We start from the raw sequence: 17,601 nt of genomic DNA, 5'->3' as shown, positions 1-17,601 counted from the left end.
TAAAGTACGTGCATTTAGAAGCAATCCTGTAGCAGCACGCCTTCTGTCCCCTCAAACCTAGTTGTTCAGCATCTAAATGCACTTGAATTAGTTTATCTATGGAGTACTTGGAAAACATATATTTTTCAGGACTTGTAGTAAAGCAAGAAATATTTAGTGGGATTAAAAATAGAACCAAAAAAATTGTAACTTCCCCTCTGCTAGCATTTGGTCATTATTTAAGTGCTTTAGACTCCAAAATATTTACAAATTACATATAATCATTCAATACATGTGTACTGTCTAAATTCTCCAAGCCATTCAGTGCATCCTGACATATAACTCAAGTTCATCTAAAGCTCCTCTTTCAAATTTTAGTACGAATAATATTTTTGTCTTCATATAACTCTTTAGATTTTACTGTTATTGGTGAATGAACTTCCCAGTGAGAGGGATGGGCAAACATTTTACATTTCTGCAGTCCCTGCACTTTGTAGGAACGTCATTAGAAGTAGTGGTGTGCAGGTGAAGAGAAGGACTCTTAGAAGGTCTAACACCATTTCTGGTCACTCTGTGGGGTTCTTTCTAAAGGGAAAAGAAAGCTCAGCACCTTCGCATAGACAAAACTCTGCACTGACGTCCTTCAACTTCACCAGTTGCCTGTCTTCTTAGGGGCTGAGTTCATTAGAAGTCAGTAAAGAAACAGGTCTAACACAAACCACATGGGCTAAAATATATTGACAAAGCTGAACCTTAAGACTCCTACTATACGAATAGACAACAGTAAGAATATTAGCATTTCCCATTGCAGTGACAGAGAATGCCAAAATGCTTACATAGTTTATTCATAAAAAATAAAGGGGTATTTAGTCCATATTTAGTCCACAGACGTAAAAGGGACTATACATACTGATAATACCTAGTGCACTCAGAAATATCTGGACACTCAGAACTTTTTTTGACATAACCTTTCAAAGAGATTTCCTCCCAAACCTCAAAAGGCTGTGCCACAGTTTTTGGATTCTTTTCCCCCAGCTAAGCACAAGCTGGGCACAAAGATTGAAAACGTTACCATTTTTAGGTGTGGAGAGTATTATTGATGTATATTTATGTGGGATTTATTCTGCTGATCTCTGCTTTGAGACTGATCAAGAGCTAGCATCTTTGTGAGGAGCTAATGTGTTCTACCTTGAATAAATCAAATGGGGTGGGTTTGTGGCACCCTGACGTTTCCCAGCACAATCAAGGTTTCTGCTCCTCGAGAATTATAGTGACTTCATCCACACCATATATGATGACATTTTAACTTGCCACGATTGCAAAACACAGCTGGAGGTGCACCGATATTTTTTTGGATAGGCTTTTTTAAGATAACACTTCAGAAAATCTTTGTCAGAGTAACAACACCACAGGCACAGTCCAGAAACATTTTTACATGTATCTGAATCTTGAAAGAAAATCTGTGGATAAGGTGTACAACTGGAAAACCCAAGAGTTGACGTATCATACAAGTCCCCTCTGGACACGTGCCAAGTCATTTAGCAGGTTTTAGAGAAAGGCGAGAGATGTTGACCTTCCCAGGGTCTTCTGAGGCTTAAGGGATTGATTTTTTTGTAGTGCTATCTTTCACTGGCTACCCAGGGAATGATGTAGAACCAATAGCCCCAAAAGATGTGATAGCAAAAGAAGAAAAGAGAATAATTCATCCAGAAAGTATTTTCTCTTTGTCCTTCCCCCCACTGATTTAAACAAAATTGAGCAATCTTGTTAGCAAACAGTGGTTCATTGATCCTGACTTAGTGGCAATTAGAAATACCGTTCTTCGTAATGAAAGGATTAGAAGGGCCAAAGGTTCACCAAGCTGCTGAACCAGTGGTAGAGATTTTTCTCCAGGGGAGCTTCAAGCATTAATGTGTTAATTGGGCATGTGCAAATTCAGTTTGCTGAGAAGAACGAAGTGCGAGTGAAGGAGCCTGGAGCAATCACAACTTCCAGCAGTTCTGTAACGTGGCTTTACCAATTCTCTCCTCTGTCTCATCTCAGCTCAATGGGATTTTCATGTTTTCCAAAATTTTGCTGAAAGGACTGAATGATCAGTGGCTGTTCATCAGTAGACACTGAGTTGGAGCCATGGTGTTGTTCAGAGTGTCAGACCTGGCTCTAGATGCGCTTGACAGAACATGGCTTGGGGGAAGGATGTTTGTCATTGCTGAGGAAATACGGGCTTTGAGCCACAAAATAAGGGACAATTTTTCTTTAACAAGCATGTGTAAAAATATATAGCATTCAACGCTATTTATTTTGCAAGGCATACCATTATTTCTCTTGAATTGGAATTTCTCATGGTCATCAAGCTTTCAAGAGACTTGTTCCAGTTCTGTGAATAGGCCAGCCTTTACCAGGAGACCTTTTCGGGATTGTGGAAGCAGTCTGTTCCTCCCAGCCCTGCAGAGGTCCTACAGAAGCGCACTTCTGGTGAATTGCTGCTCATCCAAAAGCTTTTCACTGTGACCATGACTTTCAGGAAAAGAATAACGTAAGAGGAAGCACCTCTTCCTACCTCCCTCAATCCCATATCCATATTCTGCCACTAAACCTGAGAAATGAATTGCTAGAGGCGTGACTCTTACCATGAACATCTTGTTCGCTCCATGGGCAGCTTTCCTAATGCCAGTTATTCTGAGACATAAGCTATGCCATGAATTTAACATTCTTTTTTTCTTTGGTTTTCAGATACTAGAGCCAATAAATACCCTTATTTATTTGGGTGATAGGGGATTTGGGTCTCTTCAGTCTGGAAAAAAGACGTCTGAGGGGTGACCTTATCAACGCTTATAAATACTTAAAGGGTGGGTGTCAGGACGATGGGGCGAGGCTCTTTTCAGTGGTGCCCGGGGACAGGACAAGAGGCAATGGGCACAAACTGGAACATAGGAAGTTCCACCTAAACATGAGGAGGAACTTCTTTACCCTGAGGGTGGCAGAGCACTGGAACAGGCTGCCCAGAGAGGTGGTGGAGTCTCCATCTCTGGAGACATTCAAAACCCACCTGGACGTGTTCCTGTGTAACCTGCTTTAGGTGACCCTGCTCTGGCAGGGGGGTTGGACTAGATGATCTCCAGAGGTCCCTTCCAACCCTATGATTCTATGATTCTATGATGATTCTATGATTCCTTGGCTTATTATCTAAACAAACAAACAAAGAAACAGAAAACAACAAAAAACCAAACCCAAACCAAAAACAACAAAAAACCCAACCCCAAAAAAATGAAAACCAAAACAAACCCACGAAAACCTACCCAAACCTTAATGTTTAAATAAATTCAAAGTAACACATTCTCCTGAAATCACGCAGAAGATAAGAACAAGGGAAAAAAAATGGGAAGGGCGAGAAGTATTAGATTTCACTCTAATTCAGGACAAGGGAAACAGAAAAAAATAAAACTGTGGAAAATATACCACAGCATCTTCAAAAGGAAAAAGAGATAATTAACCTTAGAAAGAAATAGTGATAGGAAGAGAGGCAATAGGCAATAAGGACTCAGAGAAACCAAAGCTGTTGACTTCAGATAAGTGAAGAGCACAGGGTTACAGAACAGAAACATTTGGGACAATGAAAGCAGCTGGGCAACCAAAACAATTTTATACAATTCTACTGATTTATCCCCATAAGTGCTACTGTTCAGAAGAGCACAGGAATACAAGGGTTAGCACATCCTCACTAGCAATACCTCAGTTTAACAGAGGACTGATTTTTTTAAGCTGAAGTCAATGTAACGCTTCTGGGTTTTCTTGGGTAAGGATGAAGCTAAGCAAGTGTTTCGTGGCTTTGATAAATAAGCTTGCTAGTGTGGGAAGGTATTCAAAATGCCTGCAGCATATGTGTCATCGTGAAGTATATATTGTTAGCTTGTTGAGGGTTTTTTTTTATTTTATTTTTAAATCTTTTTCTTCTCAAATTTGTTTGCTGAGGTAGGTGGCCAAGAATTGGAGCCGCCAGCATTCCTGCCAGAGCTTCTTGACACACCTGAAAGAATCTTGAGTAAGAATGGTTTAAGCTTTACTTTCTACAGCACTGTGTGGCAGTGGGGAATCACTCGTACTTCAGAAGCATTTCAGGGAAGTGTGCGGTTAGCAAATAACTAGTAACTCTTATCTCAAAAATAAAGCAAGACCGGGGCGGTCTGGGGATAGTTCTTGTCATTTACTTTTTTAAAAAGAAGTGTGGTTTGTTTATTTTTTTTCATTTAGACAATGCCACATTCTTCAATGGAGTCTTTCAAAATGTGGAAAGTGTTGCATTATTTTTTGGTAAGTATGTGTTCCAGTTGTACTTGAGCACTGAATAGAAATCCCATGGAGTTTGCCTTTATATACAGTGAAAAGGAACCAGGATTTTTGAGGCTGTAGATTTCCCCAAAGACTACTATAATACTAAATACTGCTGAGTGTCAAGCATTGCTCAATGTCCCTGTCTTACTGCCACGTTTAGGCTCTGCGTACGCAAACGTCACCCCATGTGTGACCCGTGCCTGGCTCACCTCCATTTACCGTACATTCTATGGCTGTTTTCTTTCCAGACTGCCTGGGCTCTCACTTCACCTGGTTACAGTCCATCTTCACTAACTTCCCTGCCCTGCTCAACTTTGTGAGCAAAATGAAGTGCATTACTGGTTTTTGTCCCAGGGATTTTGAAGACTATGGTTGCACTTGTCGGTTTGAGATGGAAGGGCTCCCCGTGGATGAAGCTGATGAGTAAGTCTTACCCATGAGATGTCCTCTTCTGCCCTGACTGGCTGTCAGTGCCCTCCTGCTCTGATGACCCAAAGCATAACACTTGCCTAAATGATTTAAGGACAGTAGTAAAAAAATAGAAGATTTATTCAAAAGGTAAGTCAGTCCCACACCATCCAGCTCTGTTTAATCTAGTCATCACTCACTTGCAACCTGAATATCTGCTATGACCTACAAAAGATAACTTCAACTCTGGTTTATCAGCCCTGTCCTGTAAGCTGGTGAGCATTATCTTTTTGCTGGGCCACCACCCCATACCAGTTGCCTTACAGCATGGCTTGGAAACGGATGAAGTTGAGGTGGTCATAATCTACAGCACATGATGACCCACTTGCTTCTTTTTTCTCATAGCTTGGAGTCTCTCTTTATTTCCCCACACTTCGATGTGAAGAAATACTCCCACCCTACAGATCAAAGCAAAATCCCCCACACCTGCGCAACTCTGGTGGCACAGCTGGTTTAAACTGGTTGCAAAGAGTGGCCACTGGCTCAACAGAATAAGTAAACACCATACCCGTCTCCTTGACTTACCTTACCCAGAGGTCTCTAAATTCAGATCAGGTCTTTGTCAACAAAACCTCGTTCATTTCTTGTACTGGAGAATTCTGTCTTACACTTAAATCAGTGCCAACACCTGGAGGGCCTGTTAATAAGGTGAGCATGAGGGCATTATTCTGAGCAACTTAGGGGGCTTACAAATTTACCAAACTTTTGGTATTGGGAGCTGCGTAATACTCCAGCAATGTAAGCTCACAGTGGAGTATAATGGCAATGTTGGCATCTGAGGGGAATTTAATCATCAACAGAATCAGGTCACAGCTAAATATGACTTCACGTGTCAGTTAGCAGGTTGAGTAGATCTTGCCCTGAATACCTGTGTGCATGCAGAGGTTGTAAGATGCTGGAGCATCCCAGCACAGAGAAGAAAATTGTAGCTTAAGGGCTCTTCCCAGTACCATGCACCAGGAACAAAACCATCCAAACCCCACCCTGTGCTTTGGAGAGGTACCGCCCCAGACCCTGAGCGGGCTAGTGAGAAAAAATGTATCTCAGGACAGGACAATCAAATGGTTGTTCACTTATGCCCTCAGGAGGTGTGAAAAGAAATTCAAGGAGAATCAAGATCCACCCATATCTAAATAGAAAAAAGTTTTTTCCAAAATGTAGTGTAAGGTGTTAATTCCCTGAGTGAAGACAGCAATGGTTCAGAAAGGGCCAATGCCTATAGCGAGATGGAAATTAATCCATCCACTTTCCAGTATGGAATGGTTGGGAAAATGAAGATCTAACCCTGCTACTGGAAAGAAGCCATGAGACTTCTTATGAAAGGCTTTCTGAACAATTGTGATGACATGCTGAAACGGGAGCTCAAGTCGGTTCAATGGATCGATACCTGAAGAGCTGAGCACCTGGGCTTTCGCTTCACTCAGCTTCATTTTAATGCAGAGCAGTGTAAATACAGAAACAGCAGAACGATCTATCAGCAGTTTTGTCCTGAGAAACGTCTACAGAGTCACTTTGTGTTTACAAATTGGTGAGCAGTCCTGCCGTGAGGTTTCCTTAGCAGCATGGCAACCCCACTGCAGTTTGCAGCAAACGGAGACGGATTGTTTTGCCACTGACACCGAGATGCCCTTGGTTCAAGAGAACCTCCAAACAGGTGGCTGCTACGTGTCTCTCAGACACAGTTCCCACACTGCTGTAGTTTTTTCACTAACTTTATTTCTTAGAAACTAGTTTTGCAAACCTCGGATCTTATCACTGCCATTTCTGTTTCATAAAACAGGGCTGAACAATTCATGCAGATTTTCAAGGCATTGGAAAATGTTTGTGCCCATAAACCCAACTTTTCCCATTTCACAGAGCAGCTAATTGTCATCTCCAAATTGGGAGCTTTGTCTACCTCCAAAGTCCATGGGGGAAGAGAAGTGAGGCTTCTAACTGCCTTTATTGTGTGGTGGAAGAAGAAAGCTGCTTTACTACAGAGAGAAAAAAAAATATTTCGTGGCCCTTTCCTATGGCTACATGGTGCATTTCAATCCTGATTGTTGCACAGAAGAGAAAGCACAAGAAACAAAGGATAACACTGCACATATTTATATACTCTCAACGAGACACGGGGATTCACAAGGCGTTGCAGAGACATTAACCCTCCGTAAGTGCCAGGTTCAGCGTAGTTTTCGAAATTTGCAGTGAGAAAGGCTGTGTCAGGACCGGATCCAAGACATCTAGAGCCCAGCCCTGGGACACTGTTTGGCAGTGAGCTGACAGTTCTGTGGGTGGATATTTGGGCACTGATAGTGGATTTCTCGTTTAAACTGCCTGTAGAATCTTTGTAAGAGCTCAGAGCAGAAATAGAAGTGTGGTCTCCCACAGCATGCAGACCTGCTCCCACCGTGGAGTTTTGCATCCAGCTGTACTTATCCCACCAGACTGACTCAGGAAAAAACAGTATTCAGTCTTTCTTGTGTCTAGGGACCACACTGAGGACCCCTTTTTGTCCTTTGGCATCTTTCGTGCTCTTGTGTAAGAGCAACATGAAAGCACTGCAGCCTGATCTTGAGCTGAAACTAAATTGTGTGAACTCTGTGTTGTTTCATTCTTTAAGATGCTGTTTCCAGCACCGCAAATGCTATGAGGAAGCAATGGAGATGGAATGCACATGGGACCCAACAAAGGTTTCTACAGATGTCAGCTGCTCTACTGAAAACCTGACCTGTGGTAAGATGAACCTGTCACAAGCGCAACACTGGAGCCTCACCATGACCGAGACATTTGTTCTGGTCTATCTCCCAAAAAGTCATATATAAATTAGGCAGAAGCTGCTTCCACGTGTGGATTTTTAAGGCCTGAAGTGTTCTGCTCGGGGGTGAATGGAAATAGGAATACACAGAAGCATGAAAGCCCAGCTAGGCAGGAAATTTGAAGTCCAGTAACCAGAATCTGGTCAGGGCTCCTCTAGCAGGCAGCCTCTTGCTGAGGTTTCCCTGCCTTTGCAGGACCACTAAGCATTGCTTGAGATATCTCCACACACGGGAAATGCAGTGTTTGTTGGAGAAAGACCTGAAAAACAGCTCCCTTCTGAAAATTCAAGGCCTGATTTCTATATACTTTGAGGAATCACATTCTTCATTCACAAGATCATATATATACTCCTCAGATACATTGCTCCGTGCAATACTAATACAGTCCTGGCAAGTGTGGGGTGGGGGACATTAATGCCTAATCAATTTTAATATAATTTTTCAGCAAGTATTGACTCTCAGAAAAGACTATATGCTAGAACATGGCTCGAGGATACCAGCAAGGAGGAACAGAATCCCCAAACCAATACCCTTACAGCTTGTTTAAGCAACAATCTGATCCAATTTCCTTTTTTTTTGTTTCAAATTAAATCAATTTTTGCCAACCTAAAAAGGTCCAAACACATTTAAACATGAACAGTGCTTTTATAGATCTTTTCATACTTAATGATCAGAAAACATTTTGTTCAAACTTAAAAAAAAAAAAAAAGGAGGGGGGAAGAAAAAAAAAGAATATTCCCCATCGAAATTGTGAAACATAAGTGTGACAGCTCCAAAAGGTCAATATTTTGTTTTTTTTTTTTTCTTTTTTCTTGAAACCCTGAAAGGTAGAAGGTTTTGAAGTGGGAAAATAGTATTTCCTGGGAAACTGTTTCATAACCTTTATAAGGAGCAAAACACATCTTATATGAAAGGCTTGGCTTGTGGTCTATGACTTCTTAAGTTTAAGAGGAATATTTTAATGACGTCTGTGAAATGTCAAGCTCTGTATCAGCTGGGGTAAGTTTTCCATGGAAAAACTAGAGGCAGCCAAGCACTGCTCCGTAGTCCTCGCTGCTCCGCAGAACGACCTGGCACAGGCAAGAAGTCTATGGCCAGCCGTGCCAGGCTACCTTGGGTGGCGTTTTGAAAACAAACCATTGAGGTTTGTTTGAAAACAGACCAAGGACTATGAAACTTGACTGCATTTAACATGAGGAAGCACAGTCTGAATAGGTTTGCACTAATGAATATAGACACAAACCTTACGGGGAGGAAAAAGCAGGAGGCAGAACAGATATTTCAGTAGTACCTTGTTTGGATTTTTATTTTACTTCCAGAGTCTGGGGGTCCCTGTGAGCAGTTCCTCTGCAACTGCGACAAAGATGCCATTGAGTGCTTTGTGAACACACATGTTAACTCCTCCTTGAACGGGCTGGATGTCTCTTTCTGTCCATCTCCGGTTACAGGTAATAATAAGGATCCGATCGACTGCTGCCTCTTGCCGGTTTTTCTGCTGGCATCAAATTTGACCCAACGAGAATGAAGCAGTAGCTGGGGGCTTTCCTGCACTAAATCTGGCAGTCTGTCCATTCTCCCTTTCATGTGTCCTTTCTGTTTGCTGCTACTCAAGTGAATACCAAGAGAGAAGAAGAAGGTGGACTAATTTCCATCCTGGAGCAAGTCCAGGGGAGGTCACTGAGCTGGTGAGGGGGCTGGAGCATATGATGAAAGAGGAGGAGGCTCAGGGGAGATCTTTTTGCTGTCCTCGATACTCAGTGGGGAGTGTAAAGATGGAGCCAGATTCTTCCTGGAGGTACACGGGGACAGGACAAGAGGTAAAAGACAAAACTGCAACAGTGAAATTACAGTTAGATATGAAGAATTTTTATTATTTTTTTTCAGGAGGCTCCTGCCAGCCCTGTGAGGCTTTTGCCAACATGAATGAACGGGCGATATTTGGGGTGATTAGTGACCCACTGAGGTCACTAGCAGGAATGCCAAACTGAAAATATTGCTAGCTCAAATCTCCCCTTAAATCATGCAAAAAAAATCTAGCTGGAAAGGCAAAAATAGACCCACTCTGCTCTGTTACTTGGCTTCCATCTTGGAAGGAAAAGTCCTCTCTGAAGATGAAGGGGATATCAATCTTCATTGTCACACACTGATCCGGGTTCTGTAGCTGGAATTACAGCCTTGTAAGGCTGAATACCTGTCCTGTGGGAACAGGGCTGGGTTAAACACTTAATTCATATGGATTGCAATCAGAGCACGGCAGGGGAAGGACCTTTGAAATACCAAGCTGAGACAGATGTGAAAAAGCAATGCTAGTTTTTCTAATCCTTTGGCCCGTGTTCACACCCCGCAGTGCTAAGGACAGATACAGACATCTCTATCACGCTCTGGATGTGGGCGTCCCCTTGTGAACAGGTCAAGGGAGAAGAAAATGCCACAGGAAAGTTTGCATCAAAGCCAGAAAATTGTTTCGTGTAAGCCTGTAATCTTTCACTGGGATCAGATGGCTCTAATATAAAGTATGGCCGTTCCAACACATTACAAATAAATGGGAAATTGTTAGGTGCTAACAGGAAAATCATGCTGGTTTTACCACTGCTGATAAAGATCGATTCAATTTCAGCTCACTGAATACCTCCACTAATTTTAGGCTCCTGATTATATTTCTTAATGGGGAAAAAAAAATCCTTTGAATGAAACATTTTTATTTAGTTTTTACTCACGTTATTATCTTTCTGTGCAGCTGTTCTGTCCAGTTCAGGCTGTGGGGGGGAAAAAAAAAAAAATCTTATCTGAAAAATTTCTAGGAAAAGGATTTTGGTAGATTCTTCATTACAGGGAAAAATGTGAATGAAATGGTTATATATTTGCCTAAACCTTTCCTTTAATAGGAATAAATTCAATGAACTCCTGATTGTTGTGCTATTCAGATTAAACAGTGACAAACCCCCTTCTCACACTTCAGTCTATGAGAGAGCTTTCTCCTTTTCAGAAACCACCAGCCAGGGAGCGATGACAACACTTCACACAGAGGGTATGTCCTTGGCTCTGTAATTCTTCGGTAGGAGTATATTAAATCAAGATAAATTTATACGCAGAAAAATAACATGGGCATTTTGGAAGCTATTAATTCCTTTCTGAGAAGCAAAGACAAGTTTTAGCAAGATCTCAAAACATGAAAGTAAGAGAAAAAAGGCTATTAAACCAAAGCCCAGTTTTTGTGACCAGCTTTTACACAGGTGCACAGGAAACTTTCAACCAAAAGACTCATTTTTCTGAGAAGGAATTTGGAAGAGTAGCCTGAAGTTCATTTAGAAATAATATAAGAAGAAACACACGAAAAGCAACTTAAAAATATTTTCAGATGGATCCTTTATAATTTGCATGCACGTTTAAGGCCCTGCTTCAGCAAGGTTCCTAGCCAAGCGCCTGGATTTAAATGTTTAACTTTTCTGTTTAAATGTTTAATTCTTATCTTCATACCTTCGCTGTAGGCCACGTGTTTAACTACCTGCTGAAACGGGAATTTAAAGAATGCTGATTGCTAACCAGTTTCTCTTGCTTAGGTTGAAACTCTTTATGATAGAGACTGAGGGATTTTATTTTTTGTATTACACTGTATGTTGCTGAGTAGAATTTGGTATCAGCAGTGAATAAATATTAAGGCAGGGTTTTAATACTGTTGCTGTAATTATCAATAATTAGGTTTGTACTTGCTATATTTATACCATGTAATAACTGTACAAAAAGCACAAGGGTAGTAATATTTAGAAATAAGTTCCATTCTGATGACTCGGACTCTGTGATGCCAAGATCCTGTCTAATAAACATTGTAAGGCGTGACTGGCGGGAGTAAGAATGCTTTTATTTTTGCAGAATTCCTTCATCATGGGACAGACAAAACACAGGCTGCAACTGCATCCGTGGAAGAAGGTTTGCAACTTACCGTGTAAAAAGCACAGTTTAACGCTCCCAAAAGCTGAAAGAATCAAACACAAGAATGAGCTGTTTGCTTTCTTTCTGCCCTTCAGAAAGGACAGATGTAAAAGTAGATAGAATGTTTTGGTGATCAAATTCAAGACTGAATGAGAAGGTGCAATTTTTCAACTTGTGCATGTGATGTGCTTGATGTGATGTTTACAGGAAGTTTCCCAAGGGCTAAAAATCATCAGTCTATGACAAAACCCATTTTCATCCGAACAGACTTCTTTTTTTCCCCCAGGAACAGGGGTTGCAGCAGGTGAGCCGTTTCGTAGAGACGTGCTGGGTGGGTGCCAGCCCCTGGACCCACAGCCCATTGCATATTTGTTGTCATTAAAGAGACACGTAATAATACAAGATCAAACAGTGGCATGAGGAAAAGTTGGGCACGGTTTATTGCAAATGTGCCAGGAGTGTGGTAGTTTATTTACTTGCAATGTAGGGATCCAGGTTGAAGTCCTTCTCACTGCGGCGCCTCTTGGGTGAGTTCTTAAACAGTGAGACCGAGTGGTTCTTCTGAAAATATTCATTTTTTTCCTGCTACGATCAATAGCTATCTTATTCAGGAATGGAAGCTTGCAAAATCTCTTTGCTGCGGTATGAGAAAACTATTCTCTCCCTACCTGCACGGTGGGTGTGCACTACGACACAAGAGGCCATGAACATAAGTAAGTCATCTAAAGCCCTGGGTGGCTCTGGGAGGGCACACCTGGCAAGTGAAGGCCGAGTCATACAGTAGTGAAATACAGATGGAAACCAGTCTTAGACCATCCACTGCCTGATTTAGCTGACGCAGTCTTGTAATGTGGCCTCACCACAAGCAAAGCCACACTGTGATGTACAGAGACCCCGTATCTGCCAAGCACAGAAGCAACGTGCTCTGGATGGGGGCCACCAAGCCACTGCTCAACTCAGAGAAACTCGGGAGTGATTTTCTGGGGAGAAGTGGAAAGTTGCACTTTTTGAGAACTGAAGAACCTGGTTTCAATCTGTAGTGTGCTCTTCTGTATTTCTCAAAGGAAATCATTGCTCTAAGTGTGAATCCGGAATAATGCAAAACCACATGGAATTTTTCTTCTTCTTCCTCTTCTTCTTCTTCTTCTTCAGAAAAAAATACTTCAGACTTTAAGAGGTTTTTTTAAATTTTTAAAAAAGCGTCACACACATAGGGGTACCTATCTGAAAAGGCTTTGCGACGAGTGTAAGTACTGGCTGTTCCTTCACTTATTATCATTTTCCTGTTATATCAAGGTAGGTTAAAAAAACCCAGATATTTCCAGTTCTCACCGAACAACAGCTCCAAGCTTGGTTTATATTTTTCTAGCTGCTTCTGGGATGCTTGGTAATAGAAAACTGAGAACTCCTGAGGGAGTGAGTGCATCTGTATTTGCACATCTGTAGCAATCTTTTACTTCACAAGAAAATTATTACTTGTGCTCTCTAGAGGCATAGTTCATCCTAAGGCTCAAAATATTGTCAAGGGATAAAAACCTGTATTAGGAATTTTAGAAAGACGAAAACTTATCACAGATAACAAACCTAGTCAGACTTTGAAGGAAATATTTGGGGAACCATTTACCATTTAACTAGCTTTCTCCCTGTTTAAGCCCATAGGAGCTTCACCATTGACAACTGTGGGAACCGCATTAAGCCAAAGCTAAATCCTACTCAGAAACTTGTTCAAGGGCAAAGACATTGTTCCTCACATCACCGCACCCTAACAACAGACGGAAAGATGCAGAGAATTTTTTTAAAAATCCTTTATATATTTATAATTTATCAAAACGTATCTGGTGATAAATGAAAAAAGTCTATCGAAAAATAAATTAGAGGTTAGGGAAGTATTTGGGCTTGTAGCTTTCAATGCAGGTAAACATGAGACGTTCATGAGGAATGTGGCATCCTTCTGTGCACAACACTGAGATTTTAGACATAGTTCTCTTTACTGTAATTGTCTGTCAAATGGATTTAATATTGAATTTGCTGCTTGAGTCATATGTATGTTGCCTCTTTGTTAGTGTAAAGCACATTATTTGAATGCAGTAATGAGATTATTGTATTAGTATCACTTTATCTACAACAATGGATGAGAGACACCGCAGAGAAAAATGGGCAAATCTCTGCACAAGAAATGCCTAGGTTGTCCTGCTTTGCTAAAAAAGCTCTTCTCAGCAGCCTGATGTCTCACAAGAAACTGTGCTGGAAGCTTGTTTTCTAAGTTTACATTTTTTGTCTTCAACAGTGATTTCTTTTGAGGCCAGTGAGACGGCCGTGGGAACTTCCAAAGCTGGAGGTAAGACTCTGATTACACTTTTGTTGGTGAATCTGTCACTCCTGACTCCAGGTGAAAACAGGTTTTCATTAATGAAGCTCTGTGGTGTCACAGGCAAAAATCGGGATTTCTGGATTATACCCCTAGTTCTTCTGCTGACTTGCACATCCCTAAGCAAACCACTTTGTTTCTCCTAATTACCGTCTTTATAAAACAAGGCCAATAGTGATGTTTGCTTAAGTTTTGTGATGTTTTCAGTAAAAGTTGCTCCAGAAATGCATTGCAAAAATGGAGGATGAAGGTCACTACCACGATGCCTCTGCTTTTTGTACAGTTACCACGAGGGACCACAGAGGTACAGCTCCTGCTCCCTCCGTCCCCTCGATAGAAGGTCAGTGACTCTCAGCTTTCCTTTTCCTTTGGCTGACACAGCAATACTTCATCGCAGTTAAAAATCCATGAGCGGTGACAACAGGGCTGCTGGGGAATCAAATTTAGACGAGGGTCAGACAGCAGGTACACAAACCATAAAACCAGACTGAGGAATATTCGCTGCCTGTTGCCTCCAGCCACTCATCGCACTCCTCATGCAAGTATTTGTGAAAACCTCTTCATATAAGGTTTTCCCAATATAATGGTTGGTCCTTTAAATTACATTCATAGCATCTGCTGCCAGAAGGGTTCATTTTGATTTTGCCTCCTCCTTTATTATACAGAATTTCATGGAACTCTTTCCCAGTCTAAAACCTACTTAATCTTTTGCAGTTGTTATTGCTTTGAGCCCAGCCACACGAGTAACTACTGCGAGAAGTGGGCATCTTGGGAGACTTGAAAGTTTCCAGAGGCCCCTTTTTTGAAGAAAGGATTTTTTAGGCAGACTAAAATGCACCAGAAAAATGTCAAGGAACACTGAATACGGAGAGTAGAAAGTAGTCATTTTTTTGCCTCTGATTATAGTGTCTGGACCATGTCTCCCACCCCCGTACAGAAATACACCATCGCTGTACTAAGCACTGGCCAAAATCACTAAATGTTCTCCTCCATCAACTTGAATGTACCAGAAAATCTGTGCGTTGTGCTGTGAAGTCTGCATGGCTCCTGGAGGATTACTTCTAATATCTATTCTTAGCTAAGTGAAGAATTTTCCAAACTCCAGTTTTATTTTCTATATCTAGTAGGGATCGCTTTCATTTCAACACACCACTGTCAAACAAAGTGGATTGCTATTGCTCCCTTTCTGCAACCTTCCATGGTTTTCCTTGGGTTCTTAGTGGTTCTTTCATTTTTTTTTAATCTATTCTCTTATCCTGTGACAGCTTTTTTTTCAATACATACTAAAATATGAACTTCGGAGGAACAAATTTAGTGAATTTGAGTTTAATCCAATTAATAAATTCAGCCAAGGAATTTTAAACGAAAGGGTTTAAAAATGTGGAAACACATGTTCACTAGTATTTTCAAAGTATTTTGTTTGTGAAATGCCACATTCTTCATATTGACATTTAGAAAACCATTTGATTTCCATTTGATAGCAGTATTTTCATTTACCAAGTTAGCTTATATAAAAAATTAAAGTTGAAAAAGAAAAAAAAAAGTTAAGTAATCCCCAAATTAGACAAAACATTCCTGGCCAACAATAAAGGTTCAGGTAATCTAAAAATAAAAATCAATTTAAGTTTTAGGCTGAAAAGTCTCCTTAAAATTATGTTTCTATTCATCCTCAACTTATTTTCTCCTTAATAATTGCTTGTGGTTACAATGAAGCAAATCCTTCAGTTGCCCAACTCTGCACCAGTCAAATAATCTTCTACCTTCCCTGATGTGGCTATCAGTTTTGGTAGCCCCATGTGAATGGATTTATTTATTTATTTATTTATTTGTTAAATTTACTGAGAAAATAATATCTCACCTGCACTTTATCTCTTGGTATGGCTGACTAATTGGTAACCCATGTGATTTTCAGCAGCTGGCACAGCTCTTCACCTTAGTACGCAACATATAAAATAACAAGAAAAAATAAATCAGTAGTTACGCTGGTCCTGTTTAACCAGCATCTTGTTTTCTGAAAAGGAAGAAATGTGAAAAAATGACCAGTGTGGGTACTCTTTGCTTTTCCAGTCTTCATTTTGGATTTTTTTCCTCTGTGACCATCAGTTCACATGAGTTCTGCCTGAGGATATTACTCTGACCTGCTATCTAAAATGAAAATCTTGCTGTTTTTTACTCCATGTCTTCTTCCGCTTTCCCCTTTCTGCTTATTCAGAAAAGGATGGATTTATGGAAGCTGTGGTCCCAGTGGAACAGATAACCACCTCCCCAGCCTCATTCCCAGGAGATATTAACTCAGTGCAAGTCAAAATTGTCCCCACCGAGAAGATTCCTGCAGGCACATCTGCAAGGACAAAAGAAAATGGCAAGTAAAAACTCAATTACACCTATTCTAATTTACAGCGCTCCCCTATTCCTGTTCCCAGATATCTGAGGATTCAGCATTTTTCACAGTCACGTAGAATAACAGTATTTTCTTCCTAAATCCGGACAGATTACATAGAATACAGGGTGGACAACAAGGACTGCACTGGAAAGGGCAGTTCACTGCCAGACCCTGACCAGGCAAACTTAACTAACCATTAATGAGCAGTCTTCCATTTCTGAATTAAATGTTAGAAGATGGCCATTGACTATGGTTCAGAATATGCACTTTTGACACATTACCGAAAAAAGAGTTTATTCTACCTTTGCAAGTCTGATCTATGCATGTGCCATCCCAGAGACAGGCCCTGCAGGGGGTGGGCAGAGCACAGCGTCCTCTGGAATAGCTCTGGAACTGGTGCTGCCTGACAACGGACCCCATGAACCTGCTGGAAAAGGTAAATGAAGGGTTTTTTTCTAGTTATATCTAATGAAATATTCCGCTACCTCTATATGAAAAGGGAGGTGTATGTTATACTATATACAAAGATTATAGTTACTCTAAACCAGTTAGACAAGCACATATGTATTGGTATTTATAAGAACAGGAGCTGCAGTCATCTGCCAAAGCTACCAACAGTTTAACCTCTCCCACCAATGTGCTATCCTTAATGCTTACAAAAGCTGTTTATGATTAGGTTATAAGTACATTTTTCATAAAGTACGAGATCTAGAATGAGCTCAGTGAATGTTTCCCCTTGCTTTTGCTTTTAGGCAGTAATTTAATCACATCTTTGAGTTACTTGATTTTACAAGCAGCAGAAGCAATAAAAGGAACTTCCCCTGCTCCTCACTCCGACCTCTTTCCCAAATCTTGCCAAAGTCGGCCTTTTTCTCACCGTTTCTGATTCTGTTACAAATCCAGCCCAGAGATTTGGAACAGAGACACCAAGACATTTCAGACCCATCACTGCTGCAAACCCACACTCTTGGGCTCTCCATCCATCTTGTTAGGCTTCCCAATGGAGAGAAGCAGTCCCAGAACGGGAACAGAGCAGATATGAAGAATCAACCCAGCCTTCCATAAAAATGGAAAATTTGATGGGATTATAGAGTGCGCTTGTCAGTGCACAGACCTGGGTTTTGTTCTTGGTGAATTAACATGAATGAGCAAACATCCAAGCAGGTACATGGCCAGAATTTCCTGCTGGGGAAAGTAATCCAGGGCTGTCCCTGGAAGAAGCAGGGAGAGTCAGTCTAGAGCTGCAGAAGGGAAGATGGGATTACCCACGGGAGCAAGGAGGATGCCCAGGGAACAGCAGCCTATCCTCTCTCTCCCACAACCCAACCACCTGCAACTTCAAG

General features: G+C 41.1%; 1 protein-coding gene across 1 annotated transcript in view; it reads left to right on the top strand.

The window, feature by feature from the left end:
- Positions 1-17,601, top strand: part of LOC134510882 (uncharacterized) — a 47,662-nt gene that overhangs the window by 26,434 nt on the left and 3,627 nt on the right. Inside the window, exons 18-28 of the mRNA XM_063324094.1 lie at positions 3,956-4,021; positions 4,231-4,290; positions 4,560-4,734; positions 7,382-7,494; positions 8,897-9,025; positions 10,564-10,605; positions 11,448-11,504; positions 13,795-13,845; positions 14,159-14,215; positions 16,088-16,237; positions 16,596-16,694. Coding sequence (XP_063180164.1) covers positions 3,956-4,021; positions 4,231-4,290; positions 4,560-4,734; positions 7,382-7,494; positions 8,897-9,025; positions 10,564-10,605; positions 11,448-11,504; positions 13,795-13,845; positions 14,159-14,215; positions 16,088-16,237; positions 16,596-16,694 — 999 coding nt within the window. The remainder of the gene's footprint in view (positions 1-3,955; positions 4,022-4,230; positions 4,291-4,559; positions 4,735-7,381; positions 7,495-8,896; positions 9,026-10,563; positions 10,606-11,447; positions 11,505-13,794; positions 13,846-14,158; positions 14,216-16,087; positions 16,238-16,595; positions 16,695-17,601) is intronic.

Source organism: Chroicocephalus ridibundus, chromosome 2 (genome assembly GCF_963924245.1).
Source record: "Chroicocephalus ridibundus chromosome 2, bChrRid1.1, whole genome shotgun sequence".
Classification (NCBI taxonomy): domain Eukaryota; kingdom Metazoa; phylum Chordata; class Aves; order Charadriiformes; family Laridae; genus Chroicocephalus; species Chroicocephalus ridibundus.
Note: the sequence above shows the minus strand (reverse complement) of the source record. Positions and strands in the feature narration are given on the sequence as shown.